We start from the raw sequence: 15,737 nt of genomic DNA on the forward strand, positions 1-15,737 counted from the left end.
TTAAATATATATATAATTTATTTTAGAGAAAGAGAGGGAGAACAAGGACAGAGGAGGGGAGCAGACAGAGGACAAGCAGACTACACACTGAGTACAAAGCCCGATGTGGGGCTCAGTCTCATGACCCTGAGATCATGACCTGAGCCAAAATCAAGAGTCGGATACTTAACCAACTAAGCCACCCAAGCACCCCCACAATGTCTTTTAGGACCTACTCTCAGAAGTCACATCCATCATTCCTACAACATCCTGTTGGTTAATAAATGGCAGCCCTATCAATGCAAGAGGGGCCCACCACACAGGATACAAATTCCAGGAGGCCAGTAGCACCGAGGGCCAGCTTGGACACTGGCTCCCGAAGCTCCACAACTGTACATCTGCCCGGCCCCTCGCTCCCACCGGGGCATCCTTGCTCCGCTTGGTAGACTTCAAACCGCCAACTCAACAGTGGTCACTTGTGATTTTAAGTAGTCTGCAAACTCCCCGAGTCTGCTCTCCTATCTGCAAACGGCAGGTACCTGCTATAGGGGGATATTTATTTATTGCATTATTTTGATGAGCTGCCTTGGGCAAGCAGTAACAGGAAACTGCTAAAAAAACATTTAGGCCTGGAAGGCGCTGCACCTCAGTAAAAAAAACATACTGCGTGGAACAGGAGAAGCGGCCCATCTTTGATTTCAGTGTTTTCAGCTTGGTCCGACTAAGCAAGATGAAGTTCCTATTGGCGGCTGACTGCTTCTAAGAAGTTTGCCCTGAGAGTTGGCCATGAAAACTGCAGGTTGCCCCGCTGGCATGCATCTTCCCCTTCCTTCTTCCTCGAGAGCTGCAGCTTCGCTCCGGAGTCCACTCCTCCCCAGCAGAGCCCGTCCCCTCAGGGACAAGCTGAAACCATCTCCCTCCAGCAGTTGGCCTGATCTTCTCCACAAGCAGAGTCACCCCATTCCTCTTGCTAATCTCTGGGCCCGAAGTGAGCCTACGCAACAGTTCGGACCAGTGATACAAGGGGAGGCTTACTGTGGGAAAACTTCTAGCTTCCTCAGGACATTTTTGTTCACAGAGTTGAGGCATCCCACCACCAGGCCGAGGGTGAACCCATCCCAGGCCAAGGGCAGGCAGATGGAGTCAAGGCCACTGAATTATGCCCGCCATAAAGCTGGCCCTATTCCTGGAGGATTAAAAAAAAGATCTATATTATCATTCAAACCAGTTTGAGTTGGGCTTTCTGTTCCTTGTGGCCAAAGTCATCCTTCTAAGAAACACAAGAGTAATTAAGCAGGACAGAAATGCCCCCCTTGCCTCTGATGCAGCTACCTTGAGAAGCATGGGGGAAAGCACCCCCTGCTCTTGATGGTGAAAGGGGGTAGTGGACAATAAAATCAGAGTGCCGCATGCGGTCCAGGGGAAGGCTGACTACTGATCTCTTCCCGCTGGTCCAGAGAACTCAGCAAAGTGTTCGGGAAAGAGAGACCCTGACTGTGGGGTGGGCAAGCGAACCAGTTCCGGCCCAGGGGGATATAAGGCAAGTCTGCTGGGGAAAAAGCATGGAAGGAGGAATGCCCTGCCTGTGCCCCCTGTACCTCCCACCTTTGAACACAGGTGTACAGATGATGGCTGGACCAGCTGCAGCCACCAGGGAAGGACCCAGGAAATCCCAGAGACGTCTCCCCAGAGCCCCTGATCACTGACCCTCGGAGCCACCTTCCTCCCTCCCAACTTCCTGAGAGCCAAAGAAAATAAAGCCCTAATCAAAACTAGCTTTAACTGGGTCTTCTGTTAATTTACACCTAAAACATCCAAATTGAGATATCCAGTTGGAGGCTAGGGCTATAAAAAAACAAACAAACTGGGGAATTATATTCTGTGTGATGCTCTGAAATCTAAATCCATGTGCTTTCCCTCGAAGTACCCAAGAACCCCTTCAAGGAGATCCGAGGCCCAGCCCAGGGGGGAGCCCTTACCTTTCCATCTGTCTCCAGCTGCGAGGCCAAGATGGAGATGCTAACAAAATCTGACAGAGAACTGATGAGGGCTGGTTGAAGGCCGGCAGGCAGGATGAAAGAGGGGTACAGGGGAGGCCAAATCCTTAGTCTGATCACTCTGTATAAACAAAAGCAGGGGCATGGGCGGGGTTGGGGGGGCAGGGAGTGTAGTACAGACCCTCCCAGGTCAACAAGGCAGGTGCTGGAGCTCATGGGAACATACGTAGGTATGGAAGAGAGGAGGGTGCCTTCGGTTTTGCTCACACTGAGGCTAACATGCCTTAGGAACCCCCAGTGGGTCTTCTCCATAGGCCACGAGCTACCCATTCCTGAGGCTCAGGAGAAAAATCTAGATAAGAAAAATAAACTCGGCACTCATCAGCAAACAGGTGCTAGCTGGAGCCACGTGGGCAGATGACGTCTTTCAAGGAGGGTGTGGGATGGTGGTGAGTGACAGTGAGAAGACGACCAAGCCACAGGATAGACCACATGTGTGGGCAAAATTCTTGAGAAAGAATGTGAGACAGGATGCCCAGAGATACAGGAAAATGACTCTTCAAAGAAGAGAGCTTCAAGAGGGGACAGGTGACCTGCAAAGGCGGCAAGTCAGGAAAAGGCCTGAAAAATGTTCATTTGTGGCCAGATTTCCCCGGGCCCCATCGGCCCGTGGTACACGCGAGGTCACACAGGCAGTACGAGCCACCGTTTCACATGCATCACCGGCCTGTGGCCAACCCTGTGCAGAGCCAGGACTCCCTGAAAACGAGTCCTTCGCTTCCCGTTGTTTCTCTGAGGCCCTGGGAGTGGGGTGCACAGGCCCGAGCGGAGTGTCCACGTGCTGGCCCCCACACCCCCATCTGACGCCAGGGCCCCCCGCAGCCCCCCTGGCGCAGGGCCTCCGTCTCTTGCTCTGCCAAAGCCACACACCTTGGTGACGCCAAAGCAGCGGAGTATTCTTCTGACTTCTTCCCTGAGCGGGAGCCACGGCATTTTCTGAGAAAGGAAGAGGACACCCCCTACTTGTCATCTGTTGGAGTTCCGTGGCTCACACAGCGCCTCAGGCCAATGCCTTCTCGGCAGGTGGCCATCTGTCCCAAGGCCAGGGCTGAGCCTGGGGCGGAAGACAGTCTCCCTGTGATCCCAGTCTCTGCCCCAGGGACCCAGCCCCCCGGGGACCCTGTGTCCACTCCACCAGCTTACCAAACGCTCCCTGCACACCCACACTTTGCAGATAGGCTGTCAGGAAACCTGGCCACCCTGTGACTCAGCAGAGGAGCGTCAGCAGGATGGTAGGCAGATGAGGAGGTCAGATCGCAGCAAGCGGGGGACAGTGGGAGGTGGTGGCGAGGACTACGGAGGGCAAGCCAACAGCAAGTTTCCTGAGCCCTGGCTGTTGGCAAGGGGTAGAGCCAGGTGAGCAGGGTCAAAGGAGATGAAAGCTGGCCGTGATGATGGTTTTTAACAAGGAACAGTGCCTGCAGCTGTTGAAAAAAGAGGCACAGAGAGCGACAGGGCGGCCCAGACAGTGAGCAAAGAGGGAACAGCCAGGTGCAAGGTCTGCCCATGAACCCCAGGCCCCGGGGAACAGAAAACAGCACCCCTGAGGTCCCTGGAGAGACCCCGACCCGGGGAGAGCCCCCTAAAGGAAGGGGGGTGGTGGAGGCCAGAGAACCGGCCCTGTGCTTCTGCAGGGGGGAGGTGACCCCGCAAGCTGCCCCAGGCCCCCCCGAAGCCCGGTCTGTCCATGGCCGGGAGCTCCCTGGGGAGCTCCTCTATGTGACTCGAACTCTAGGCTTCTCCCTCTGCCATTTGATCTTAGTGACGATCACAGCTGCATCTGGGAGTCCACCTTCTTCCCGTGGCCCAGTCCCTGATCCCCCCCCCCCTGGGGTGGAGGCGCCCCTCACTGCCCCCCCCCCCCACCCCAGCTTCAGCGTAGAACTTCCCGCAGAAAAGGATTCACTTCTAAAGGTGGGTTTTTTCCTTGGTGTATTTATTTAACTTACTGCGCCCTGAGGGGTCAGAAGGGCCTAGAACGGAAGGCCTAGGAGCACTGCGGCCGCACAGGCCAGAACACCACGCAGCCCCTGCTCTGTGTCTCAGGACCCTGGACGTGAATGTGGTGGCCGAGTCATTGCACCGCTGCATTCCCCAAACGGTGAAACCGAACGGCCACCATCCGAGGGTCACCCAGAAAAATACCCTCCTTGAACCCGCAGTGTGAAATCCGGGTGCGTGTTGGAACGCGCTTTCATGGCAAGGCGGTGCTCAAGGGTCACGAATTCCAAGGCTGTGGCAACGGGGAAGCAGGTGTCCCCAAGGCAGGCACTAGCTGATGGCCTGTGAAAAGCCAGGGTCACTCGGGGCCTGCTGAGCTGGACACCCCCCCTCCTCCGCTGCTGCCACAAATGGACCTGACCCGACATCGCAGGGAGACAGGTTGCAAGACCAGATTCCTCCGTGGAGACTTTTTAAGGGTTGGGAACTAGCTCCCCGAGAGCAATCAGGCCGCAAACACCCCTCCACCAGGCCAGCCACCAAGCCCTGGGAGCCACGTCAAGATGGGAAGCAGAGTCACAATTTGGGTTTCACTTCCTCTAAGATGATCTCAGTGTTTCGTGAGTGATCCTGCTTCTGCGTGAAGACGCGGGGACCTGGCGGCGAGAAGCCAGTGCCGGCTCCGTGTCCTCCCCGGTGCTGGTCTGCAGACGTGATGCCTCCCCCAGCAGACGTGATGCCCCACCCCCCGCGGATGCGATGCCCCCCTGCAGACGTCATGACCACCCGCAGACGTCATGCTCCCCCTGCAGACGTGATGCCCCCACTGCAGACTTGATCCCCCTGCAGACGTGATGCCCCCCCGCGGACGTGATGCCCCCCTGCAGATGTGATGCCCCACCCCCCGCGGATGTGATGCCCCCCCGCAGACGTCATGTCGCCCCCGCAGACGTCATGCCCCCCCACCCCGGTGACTTGCCCAGGCTCTCCCGAAGGGCGGGCGGCCGGGGAAAGCGGCGGACCACGCCGCCTGCGGGGCAGAGCCCCGGGTCCACCCCAGCCGAGGGTCCACCCCAGCCTGCGGCCGAGCACGCGGAGCGGCCTCTTTAAAACCGGAGCAGGCCGCCGGCGAGCCCCGCCCCGGGGCGGCCCCGACACGACACCCGAGCCAGCCGCGGCCCGGCTTCCAGCCCAGCTGCCCGGGCGCCCGCCGAGCCGAGGAGCCGAGCCGGGGCCGCGGTCGGCATGGCCCAGGCGTTCGTGAGCAGCAGGCTGCAGCCCGGGAAGGTGGTGGTGTTCGTCAAGCCCACCTGCCCCTACTGCCGAAGGGCCCAGGAGCTGCTCGGCGCGCTGCCCCTCCGGCCGGGGGCTCTGGAATTCGTCGACATCACGGCCGCGGGCGACACCAGCAGCATTCAGGACTATCTGGAAAAGCTCACGGGCGCCAGGACGGTGGGTTCCCCGAGGCCGGGCCGGAGCTCCCCCGCCCCCATTCCCTTTCCCTGTGGGGCTGAGCGGGGATGCGCCGCGGCCCGGGGCGCTGGGGGGGGGCGTCTAGGCGAGGACCCCAATGGGGACGGCAGCTGGGCTGCAGCCCCGGGGCGCTGGGGGGTCTCTAGGCGAGGACCCCGCCGGGACGGCAACTGGGCTGCAGCCCCGGGGCACTGGGGGGTCTCTGCCGTCCCGGGGCACTGGGGGGGTCTCTAGGCGAGGACCCCGCCGGGACAGCAGCTGGGCTGCAGCCCCGGGGCGCTGGGGGGTCTCTAGGCGAGGACCCCGCCGGGACAGCAGCTGGGCTGCAGCCCCGGGGCGCTGGGGGGTCTCTAGGCGAGGACCCCAAGGGGGACGGCAGCTGGGCTGCAGCCCCGGGGCGCTGGGGGGGTCTCTAGGCGAGGACCCCGCCGGGACAGCAGCTGGGCTGCAGCCCCGGGGCGCTGGGGGGTCTCTAGGCAAGGACCCCGCCGGGACGGCAGCTGGGCTGCAGCCCCGGGGCGCTGGGGGGTCTCTAGGCGAGGACCCCAAGGGGGACGGCAGCTGGGCTGCAGCCCGAGGCGGCGGACCCGGTGCGGTGCGTCAGGCTCGCGGCCCCAGCGCTGTCCCCGCCGGCCTTTGTTTCAAGCACTGCCGGGAAATGACAGTTTGCAGCTTGCGGCCGGGGTGGGAAGTGGGGCGCGGGGGCAAGTGTGACCTGCGCGTTGAACGCCCTCTCCCGAGTTCATCCGGCCGAGGGGGACTTGCCGGCCTTCGGTCTTCCCTCTAAGCGCCCTTTAACCAAGGCCCTTAGCTCCCTCTTCCCTATCTTAACTCACTCCCTCCGCTGGAAAGGGTCACGATTTGCTCCTTCTTCCATGTTACAGATGTTTCCAGGCCCGCCCTGGTAGGGAGTTCAGGGGCCAGAGTCCCAGCCTGGATTTCACAATGGCTTGCAACGTGACCTTGGGCGAGGCGCCACCTCGGGGATCCTCAAGGACCTTCGGCCACCAGACCAGACAGGCAGGGGACTTCCAAGTCCCCTTGGCTCCCATAGATTGTGAGGCCCTCTAGGAACTGCTTTTCTCTACCTGGAAAGGCTTCCTCTTCCTCAGCACCCCCAGCTTCTGGGGGGTATGGCCAGATCTGGCACCGGGTGGGGCAGGGGCCACCGGCCACCCCCCCACCCCAGCCCCCTTCAGGATGCGCATCCTCTCGGACACTGTGTCTGCAGAAGCACATTACCTGCTTCAGTTGGACTCCCAGGCTTTTATCTGAGTTCTGAGCAGGAAGCACGCGGGGCGGGGGGGGGGGGGGGGGGGGGGGGGGGGGTGTTTCTCGCGCCTCTCCTCAGCCATCAGTCTGTTGGCACAGAGGGAGGCTACACCTGTGGCCCTGTTGCTCCCGGGGCCCCCGCTGTGAGCTGAGGACTCCTGGGCCTGAGCGAGAGGTCCTGCAGTGGAGGCCATCGTGGTTAGAGACGCCAGCTGCTTAGGGACCAGCTGGGCGGGCTGCCCCGGGCCTGCGAGCCAGAGAGCAGCGCCAGCACTGCCCGGGACCCCGTGATGGGTGCGTGCCTCGCGGCGGGGGCTCCCAGATGTTGCTGCACGTTGGCATCACACGAAGATGCTGTAAAAACTCCGGCTGCCCAGGTCACTCCCCTCACCAGTTCAGCCACACGTTGGAGGTGGGAGCCAGGCATCAATAGTTGTGAAGACCCCCAGACTGAAGGGTACAAGGTCTGTCCCAGAGATGGGGAAGTTCTGAGGATCTCGTGGGCAACGTGAGGACTGTCATTAATAAATACTGTCCTTCATGCTTGCGGTTTGCTGCGGGAGGAGACCGAAGTGTTCTCACCACACACATAAAAAGTTAACTATGTGCGGTGGTGGACGTGTTAATTAACTTGATCGCGGTGATCATTTCACAATGTGCATGTATTACCAAACCATAACGTTGTAGACCTTAAATATCTACAAACTTAGTTGTTCATTATACCTAATAAGGCTGGAAAAAATAATTTATTTCCTACCAAGGGGGAAAAAAAATTCCAACATCCAACAAATCTTGAGAGCCGCTTGTCAGCCTAGCAGCATCTTTTTAGCAGGAGAAACCTCTTCCTACATTCGACACATTGTTTTTCCCTATTTCTTCATAAAGCAACAATTTGTCTTGTAGTCTTTTAAGTCTGTTTTTGAATTTTTAAAAGGGCCTTCCATGGGTTCCGGGGTCCTGAATGCATTCCTCCAAAGGGGAGAACAGATCCTTTTACGGTGTGTGCTTCACGTTCCCTCATAAGGAAGGGTTTATACCTGAAGAGACTAGACACTTGGAAGTAGTTGCTGTGTTCCTTTCCCTGTGATGACCTCCGGCGACGGGCACACAGTAGGAGCCCAGCAGGACCTGACTGATGCCCGGAGCCCATGTCTTCAATCAGGCCGTGTACTTGGAGAAAGTGTTTGGGGTTTGCTCTGGCCAAAGCTCCTGGCTCAGCATCTTCATTTATTCTTTCTCTTATGCTCTTCCTTTCTTCATGTAGATCCGAGTTTCTGACCTGTAACCTTTTCCTTCCCTCTAAAGAACTCCTGTGAACATTTCTTGCAAGGCAGCTCTACTGGCAACAAGGTTCCCCCATTTTTGCTTATGTGAGAAAGTATCTCTCCTTCACTTCTGAAGGTTAATTTTGTTGGATGCAGCAGTTTTTTAAGCACCAACTACATATAGCGGCACTTTTCTGGCCATTGGGAAAGTGCCAGGAGCAGAACAAACAAAAACTCCTGCCTTTGTGAAACTTGCATTCTAGTAATCACAAGAAGTAATAAAACAGTTTGTTGGAAGGTGGCCAGTGTGATCACTGCTCTGGGGAGGAAAGGGAGGTGGACAGTAGGCATCAAGGTACAGTTTTAAGCAGAGCCATCAGGGCCTCGCTGATTTTAGTAGGTCTCTAAGGGAGGTGAGAGGGCCATGCATGCAGAAATTTAGTGGCAGAATATTCCAGGGAGTGGGAAGAGCAGGTGCAGAGGTCCTGTGGTAGAAACATGCCTGGCAAGGAGGCCTGTGTGGCTGGAGCCCTGTGAGTCAGGAGGAGGAGATGAGGCAGTGGGGTGTAGCCGGGAAGGCTTTTCAGGCTGTCCCAAGGACTGTGGCTTCGGAAGTGCAACGAGATCCCACTAAAGAGTTGTGAGCAGGGGAGTAACCCAACCTGAGTTTTGAAAGCGTGGGTCTGTGGGGGAAAGTGAGCGCAGGAAGGCCAGCCTGGAGCTGGGAGACATCTGGAGGCTCTAGCAGTTACTCAGATGGAAACTGCTGGTGGCAGCACCCGGGGCATTGCCAGGGAGGTGGTGAAGAGTCTGGGAAGCAGCAGGGTCTGTCTCCGGGCACCTGGAGCCGGGCTGGGGAGGGGCAAGGTGCACCAGGGAAGTCCAGGCCCCAGGGTCCTGCGGCTTGTTTGAATGGTGGCAGTTGTCTCTCTGCTGCTTGACAGAAAGAGGCGCTCAAGTTCCTGGAAGAGGGGGCTGGGGCTTGCAGGGGAGCCCCCAGAGCACGGGTGTCTTCACCTTCCTCAGCAGATAGCAGCCGGGTCACCACAGCTTCCCACACTGGCACGTGCAGCCTGGAGCCCAGCCTCTGTCGCAGGTCCCAGTAACTGCTGTGCTTTAAGTGGTTGCGCTGTGGCCTCCCCTGGGGGGTGGGCGTAAGGACAGGGGGGCCTCTGGGCTCGCAGGCAGACCAGCTGCTTTGCCAGGTGGGGCCTACGGTGAGGACCCCTTGCTCCTCAGGGCCTCCTTCCAACGGGTTCAAACCGTCTCGGCCAACAGCCCGGTCGGAGGTGGGGATGTGGCAAGTGGGAGGCGTAGTGACAACCGCTCCGCTCTCTTTGAAAATATATAAGTTCAAGAGTGACTGCATCTGCTTGTTTAAAGCTCACATGATTTCGGGGTGCCTGGGGGGCTCAGTCGGTGAGGTGTCTGACTCTCGGTTTCAGCTCAGGTCATGATCTCAGGGTCATGAGGCTGAGGCCTGCGCCGGGCTCCACGTTCAGTGCAGGGTCCACCTGAGATTCCTCTCCTCCTCCCTTTCCCTCCCCCTCAGCTTCTCCCCCTACTCCTGTGTGAGTGCCAGCACGCATGCTCCCTCACTCCCTCCCGCCCTCTCTCCCTCAAATAAATAAAGCTCAGATGATTTCTATTTCATCAGGCAATGCCTCTGAAGAAGGAGCTCTGCAGTACAGTGACATTACAATTACACCGGGGCTCTGTTGCAGTTGCTGCTACCCTGACCACCGCCTTGTGTTCCCAGGGTGACAAAAGCCAAAAGATCCCCAATAATTTGGAGCAGTGGGAGCTTTGGGTTTTCTAAAATAATGGACAGGACCCAAAGGAAAACTTAGATTTCTGCCCTCATCTTCCCATAGCTGTTCCGTCTGCTGATAAAAATACGTTGCCTTGCTAAGTTTCCCACCCAGGAAGTGGCCACAGGGCCCCGGTGGCGAGTGGAGCAGGCGCTGCTGTCTGGGACTGGAGAGGACATCCGTGCGCTTCGTCACTGGGATGCAGTTCGGTGTGCTCGTGCCCAGTCTCCAGGCACAGGAAGTAGCCCTGGAAATGTAGTGCAGGTTCTTTTACTATTTGGCCTTGATTTGTAAAGCTCACTCCCACCCAGAACCCCTTCTTAATAAAATCACGGTAAAAACTTACCTGAAGTAGTGATTCAGCCCTCTTTCTCATCTCCCTCGTGTTTTTAAAAAATTCACTTGACTTGTTATGCCTTTTTGAGGAAAATCAAGAGCTTTGAAGGTACGTTCGCTGCCCTCTGTCTTTCATCTCTCCTGCCCCTTCTGGTAGGTTCCTAGGGTTCAGGAAGAGGGCCTGCTGGCTTCTGACAGTCAGGTGACCTGTCCTGCGCTTGTTTCTTCACTGCCTGTCAGCTTTTCTTTACAAGTTAGCCTGGAAGTGGTCTGGGCCACCGTGAGAGGACTTCCTCCTCCCTTGGGATTCTAAAAACACTCTGGAAGCACCACGGAGGGAGCCCGAGTGTGACCGGGGACGATTGCATTTGGCAGGTGTAATGACTCTGCCGGCCTGGCCTGCCTCGGGTGACCCACACGTGCCAGGGGTGAAACCAAAGTAGCCCTCCGTCCCAGAGCCATAGCACTTGAACATATTATGAAAGGCCGGAGACAGAAAACGGGGGAGCCCGATACCCCCCTTCCCCAGCTGAGGACAGAGCTCACAACAGAGACAGATGACTCTGACGGACTGGGAATCTTACAGTCAGGGGCTGGGACCTGATGCAGATGCTTTTCTAGCTGTGTTGAGAAACCAACTCCTTCCCGGTTGTCATGGCTCAGCGTCAGGGCTCCGGTGTGGTCCCAGCTACAGAGAAACCAGAATGCAACCAGGGTGGTCTAGCTGCAGCAACCAAAATTCTTTCCCTGAACTGTGTTTCTCGAGAACGAAAATTTTAAGTTATGTTGACAAGTTAGACCATCTCAACGCACAGCATCCTCCACATGAAGAACACCGTGGCCTAGGAACATTCTTTGGTGAATAATTTTACGATTACAGCAAAGTTCCGACCTGAAAGAATATGCAAGAGGAGGTTGTAAAGCGATTTTTAAAAGCTTTGGAATCACAGGAAACTTTTAAAGGAAGGAAAAAAAATTGTCATTCTTTCTAACCAAATAGTGACACTCCTTACCCATCTTGGTTTGCTTGCTTTTTTAGGTGCCTCGGGTCTTTATCGGAAGAGACTGTATCGGTGGCTGCAGCGATCTGATAGAAATGAATCAGAGTGGGGAACTGTGCAAGCGGCTACAGCAGATTGGAGCTCTGCAATAATTACAGGTGAGAGAAGGGTGGGGTGCCGGCCAGGGACACCGGGAGATGACAGAGTTCTCCTGGATTTTATTACCCTCCAGAAAGGCAGTTCAGCTAGAGAAAGAGTGATGTGGGGTGACTTAAAGAACTGCGATGTCATTTATGAGTTTCCTATTTTGCAAAGAGATTGTGTGGACAGGAGGAAATCCTTTCACTCGACCTTCATTTCACAGATGCTTACTGAGCACTTACTATGTGCACACATTGTGTGAGGGACGGAGAGTAGAGGGATGAGCCAAATGCTAACACGGAACCTCTGTTCTAGAGAGGTGGACCCACCAAAACCAAATAAGCAAATAATTCCTGAAACAAATTAACAGAATAACGTGATGGAACAAGGCAGGGGGTAGGAGGAAATGTAGCTAATAGGGTGAAGGAAGGCCTTTCTCAGCTGGCGGAGCTGGGACCTGCTTGATAAGGAGCAGCCATGTAAAGATAAGGCCAAAAAGCTTTTAGGGCCAGGGAAACAGCAGGTGCGAAGGCCCTGAGCTGACAAGTATGGACTATCCAAGGAACAGAAAGCAAGAACAGACTGAGTGAAGTGCAATGAGAAGGAAGAGTAGCAAGAGATGGGGGCAGGCGCCAGGGCGCACAGGCCATGGTAAATAATTAGGATTATTCTAAACACAGTGTGGAAAACGAGGTAATTTGGCATTACCTGTGTTTACACTGCAAATCAGTTCAATCTGATCGGCTTACCAAATGTCAGAACAAAGTTTCCTACAGTTGCCACTCAAAGGAGACCCTTGGCTGAATGGAAAGCCACGGGGTGATGAACTCTTCAAAACAGAACCGGGGTACTTTTGGGGTCTTGCCCCAGCTCTTGTTACTGTTCACTAGATGCTAAGTAGGCCAGTTCCACTGACTCACAAGCAGAGAGACTCAGTTGTCTTTTTTTTTTTTTTTTTTTAAGTCAAAGGAGACTTTGACCAATGTATGGTTCATAGACCAAAATATCTTTGGGAGGTATTTATTGCCCGTGAATTAATAATTTACCCTTGAGCAATGTGTGTGTGTCATTTGTGGTGGTCACTCAAAATAGCAACAGAAGTTAAAAAAAAAAAATTGAGTACCTTGAAATGAAGTAGTCAGTTTTAGGAAGCTCCTAATCACAATTCTACAACGTCCTCGCAGCAAGTGAACACCACGTCTGCTTGTGTAGCTTTCTGGCCTCACCCCACGTATCCGAGTACTCAAACCCCAATTAACTGTGGTGCTAAATGTTTCCTATTCTGGAACACTTTGGAGCAATTTAGGCTTAGAGTAAAAATGGAAGAAAACTAATGACTTTGCTGGGAAGATATGAAAGACCATTTCCCCAACTACCTCTGTGTTGGGGGGGGGGGCTTAGCGCTCCCCTTATTCACAAGGTCTATTTGCATTGTCCTCCAGCGTTCTAGGATCTCATTATTTTACTGCCAACTGTAGCTCAGGGCCATTTGTAACAGAATGTGCTTAAAAGGCAAGAGTAAGTGTTGTGGTAATGGGAAAAAAAAATGAGGGGAATTTACCTTTCCAAGAAAATCCACTTGTTTGACTTTTGTTTCCCTGGCAGAGCAGACCCCAGGATGATATCCCCCTGAGAGCTGGATGGCATTTCAAATGATAACCACACTTCCTGGCGGATGGATCCGGGGCTAACAGCCACAGCAACCAACTGTTTATTTAAAATTCTGAAATATGTTAACCAAAAAAAAAAGGGGGGGGGAGTGAGGGGGCTCTGGGCAAAAATAGCTTTTTGTTCTTTTGATTCAGTATTAAAAGTGGACCAACTTGCCCCAAACCACAGGTCTGAGAAAGTTGATGGGTATCTTATGTTTCTTCTCGATTGGCCCTTTGGGTTCCAAAAGACCATGACAAGCTATGGCTTGGGATTCACTCAGTGACCCAAAAGGTGTCCTTTCTCTTTGGCACGTGTCTCCTCCTGACCGCTCTCCATATGCTAGGACTCTTCTACCTCAGAGCCAGTGTTTCTCAACCAAGTTTATCCCAAGTTGATCCAAGTTTAGGATGAATCTGTAACTGGTTTTCTGCTACTGCCTGAAAGTTACTTTGTTGAATTTGACTTTATAGAATTTGCATCATGAAAGCAACAGGTATTTTGATATGCTTTTTCAAGCTACATGTTTCTCCAGTCATGATCCCCACCCCACTCCACCCTATCTTGAGAATCTTTGCTCCGAATCAGTGTTCTTAACCTAGACAACTCAGAGAGCTCCTAGGAAATGTTCAACAATTCCAGGAAGGGTCTAGAGGACCCAATTTGAGAAACACATGAAAAATTAAGCGCAGTTGGTCTTCACTTGGTGCCACAGAGATAGGGGTATAAGCACAGCTGCTGCCTTCATGGGGCATCTCTCTTATGCACGGTGGTCATACAGGTAATCCTCAATAAGTGTGTCTTAACTTGTTTAGATTATGAACAAAAGTAAAATACAACATCTAAAATGTTATCACAGAAAACTTGCAAACCCCTCTCCCTAGAATACGTCTATGAAAGTGGCCATACTTGAGAGGCGTGGTCCTAAATGATTTTCTCTCTCTCTCTCCTTTTTCCCCCTCCACTCTTATGGTGCAGTTTGTTCTAGAAATGCAATATTAATTTTGCTGTTCCTAATGTGAATGGTTAAATGATGGTGATTTTTGTCTGTTTCTTTTCTATATCCTCAATACCTTAAGGAATCATGTTAATGTGAAGTACACCGCATTCAAACTGTATTCATGTTTGTCCCCTACCATTATAAATAAAGGCACATGCTATTTTCCTTCACTGAGTACAAATGGGTCGTGTGATTTTCAAATTTCTTATTGAAATGACAATTTGACTATGTCAAGACTAACCTAATGAATAATGTTTAGAATCAATAACAGTTTCATTTCACATTCTATTTTTCTCTTTCTTAACCTAATACCCTTCAACCAGGTTGCTGTGGATGATTGTGCAGGTTATGAACTGCACAACACTGGGGCTGCCCCCTGGAGGTTGTGCAGTAGGCAACCTGCACAGTGTGTAATCCCCTCCAGACCGTTTGCCCACACTTTCACATTTCGTCCTGAGACACCGTCTTCACCTTTGATTTACTTCCAAAATTCTCCTTTAAGGCCTGATTTACAGACTATCTCCCCTGTACCTCCTCTCTCATCTCACTACCTTTTGGCAAAAAAAAAAAAAAAAAAAAAGCCATTGCTCTCTCTTCCGTGTCCTAAAGCACTCTACATATAGGTACTTCAAAACTCTCATAGCGGGGATCCCTGGGTGGCTCAGCGGTTTAGCACCTGCCTTCAGCCCAGGGTGTGACCCTGGAGCCTGCTTCTCCCTCTGCCTGTGTCTCTGCCTCTCTCTCTCTCTCTGTCTTTCATGAATAGACATTAAAAAAAAAAAAAAACAAACCCTCTCATAGGGCTGAACTGCCATGAATGCTCTGTACTGCTCTTCTCTCTTGCCAGATTCAGAAATACTCAAAGGCAAGAGTCTCCACCTAAACATCCTGTGTGCCCAGTTTCTAGCACAGACGATCTCTTTCATCAAAGCCATACAGGCACGAGGCTTAAGATGTCAAACAATACGGGACGCCCTTCCTTCTCCGCCCATCCCAAAGCCCTGTTTTGACCACACGTGGATCAGTTTCGTTGGAGCCTAGTTAGAAATACGTCTGAGTGCGCAGACCGCACAGTTCTGGGTAAACTATCAGCCACACGTCTGGCTCCCAGGCTGAGGAATGAAGCGCCTGTGGAACCGAGGCCCTCCGGGGACTGACGCCCCTCCCGAGGTACAGGTACCCCCTCCCGCCGCCGCAGAGGGGGTCACTAGCTCACTTCTGCTGTAATCGTGCTGGGGCTTCTCTGTAGTTTCACGCCCTCAATATCCCTCAGCAACACATTTTAGTTTTGAAAAGCGTTAGCAAACACAGCCGGGCTGGGTAAGGCAAGGGCGGGGTCCCCCCATCAGGTGCACGGGCCTGGGGAGGACGGTGGGCCTCGACCTCCCTGGCGGTACCCGAGGGGTGGCCCCGAGTGCGTGCCGGGGAAAGCGCCCGTGGGAACGAGGACTGGGCATCCCGGGGAAACAGAGTCCAGGGAAGTGGGCCGCTGCGCCTTTTCTCCGGCCCACCTCCAGCTCCGGGGGGCGCCAGAGCACACTGCCCTCGGGGAGGGGGGGGGGGGGGGGGGGCCTGAGCTGGCAGGTGTGGTGGGAAGAATGAAAGGGTCACCCGCACAAGGCACCCTCAGGTGACCGTGTGCTGCGGGCTCTTCTGGGCTCTCCGCTCACGTCACGGGAAACGAAGGACAGGCCACACTGGAGAGCCCTCCACGGCCCGCTCTGGGCCGCCGCCTCTCGGGCCTGGCCCGGCTCGCTTCACTGTCCCCCGAGGACTTGGTTTCTCTCCTGGGCTCGAGCTCCTGTTTCCCC

At 54.4% G+C, this 15,737-nt stretch overlaps 1 protein-coding gene and 2 long non-coding RNA genes across 8 annotated transcripts in view; 1 reads left to right on the plus strand and 2 right to left on the minus strand.

Annotated features, from left to right (window-relative positions):
- On the minus strand, window positions 1-6,744 carry LOC106558563. 5 transcript variants are annotated; one of them, XR_005356666.1, is made up of 6 exons: window positions 6,693-6,744; window positions 3,180-3,460; window positions 2,907-2,972; window positions 2,203-2,308; window positions 1,959-2,097; window positions 1-1,165 (listed from the first exon to the last, which is right to left on the minus strand). It is a non-coding gene; the product is annotated as an uncharacterized LOC106558563 (long non-coding RNA). The 5 variants fall into 5 exon arrangements; XR_005356664.1 differs by having other exon boundaries at window positions 6,539-6,706; XR_005356667.1 differs by having other exon boundaries at window positions 2,203-2,328; window positions 6,539-6,706.
- On the plus strand, window positions 4,988-14,107 carry GLRX (glutaredoxin). 2 transcript variants are annotated; one of them, XM_038532317.1, is made up of 3 exons: window positions 4,988-5,429; window positions 11,174-11,293; window positions 12,882-14,107. In XM_038532317.1, the coding sequence occupies exons 1-2, from the start codon at window positions 5,223-5,225 to the stop codon at window positions 11,285-11,287; spliced, it is 321 nt and encodes a 106-aa protein (XP_038388245.1). In that variant the 5' UTR covers window positions 4,988-5,222; the 3' UTR covers window positions 11,288-11,293; window positions 12,882-14,107. The 2 variants fall into 2 exon arrangements, with proteins under 2 accessions (XP_038388245.1, XP_038388246.1); XM_038532318.1 differs by having other exon boundaries at window positions 12,887-14,107.
- LOC119871107 overlaps window positions 9,573-15,737 on the minus strand; it is a 20,123-nt gene continuing 13,958 nt past the window's right edge. The window contains exons 2-4 of the long non-coding RNA XR_005356668.1: window positions 10,719-10,822; window positions 10,145-10,295; window positions 9,573-10,045 (exon numbers count right to left, since the gene is read on the minus strand). This is a non-coding gene — a long non-coding RNA (uncharacterized LOC119871107). The remainder of the gene's footprint in view (window positions 10,046-10,144; window positions 10,296-10,718; window positions 10,823-15,737) is intronic.

Source organism: Canis lupus, chromosome 3 (genome assembly GCF_011100685.1).
Source record: "Canis lupus familiaris isolate Mischka breed German Shepherd chromosome 3, alternate assembly UU_Cfam_GSD_1.0, whole genome shotgun sequence".
In the NCBI taxonomy this organism is placed as follows: domain Eukaryota; kingdom Metazoa; phylum Chordata; class Mammalia; order Carnivora; family Canidae; genus Canis; species Canis lupus.

What these genes read in the sequence shown, in the direction of transcription:
- GLRX (XM_038532317.1), top strand. Translation starts at nt 5,223, where the DNA reads ATGGCCCAGGCGTTCGTGAGCAGCAGGCTGCAGCCCGGGAAGGTGGTG. An exon ending in AGCTCACGGGCGCCAGGACG is followed by an intron (nt 5,430 to 11,173) that starts GTGGGTTCCCCG and finishes TTGCTTTTTTAG; the next exon opens with GTGCCTCGGGTCTTTATCGG.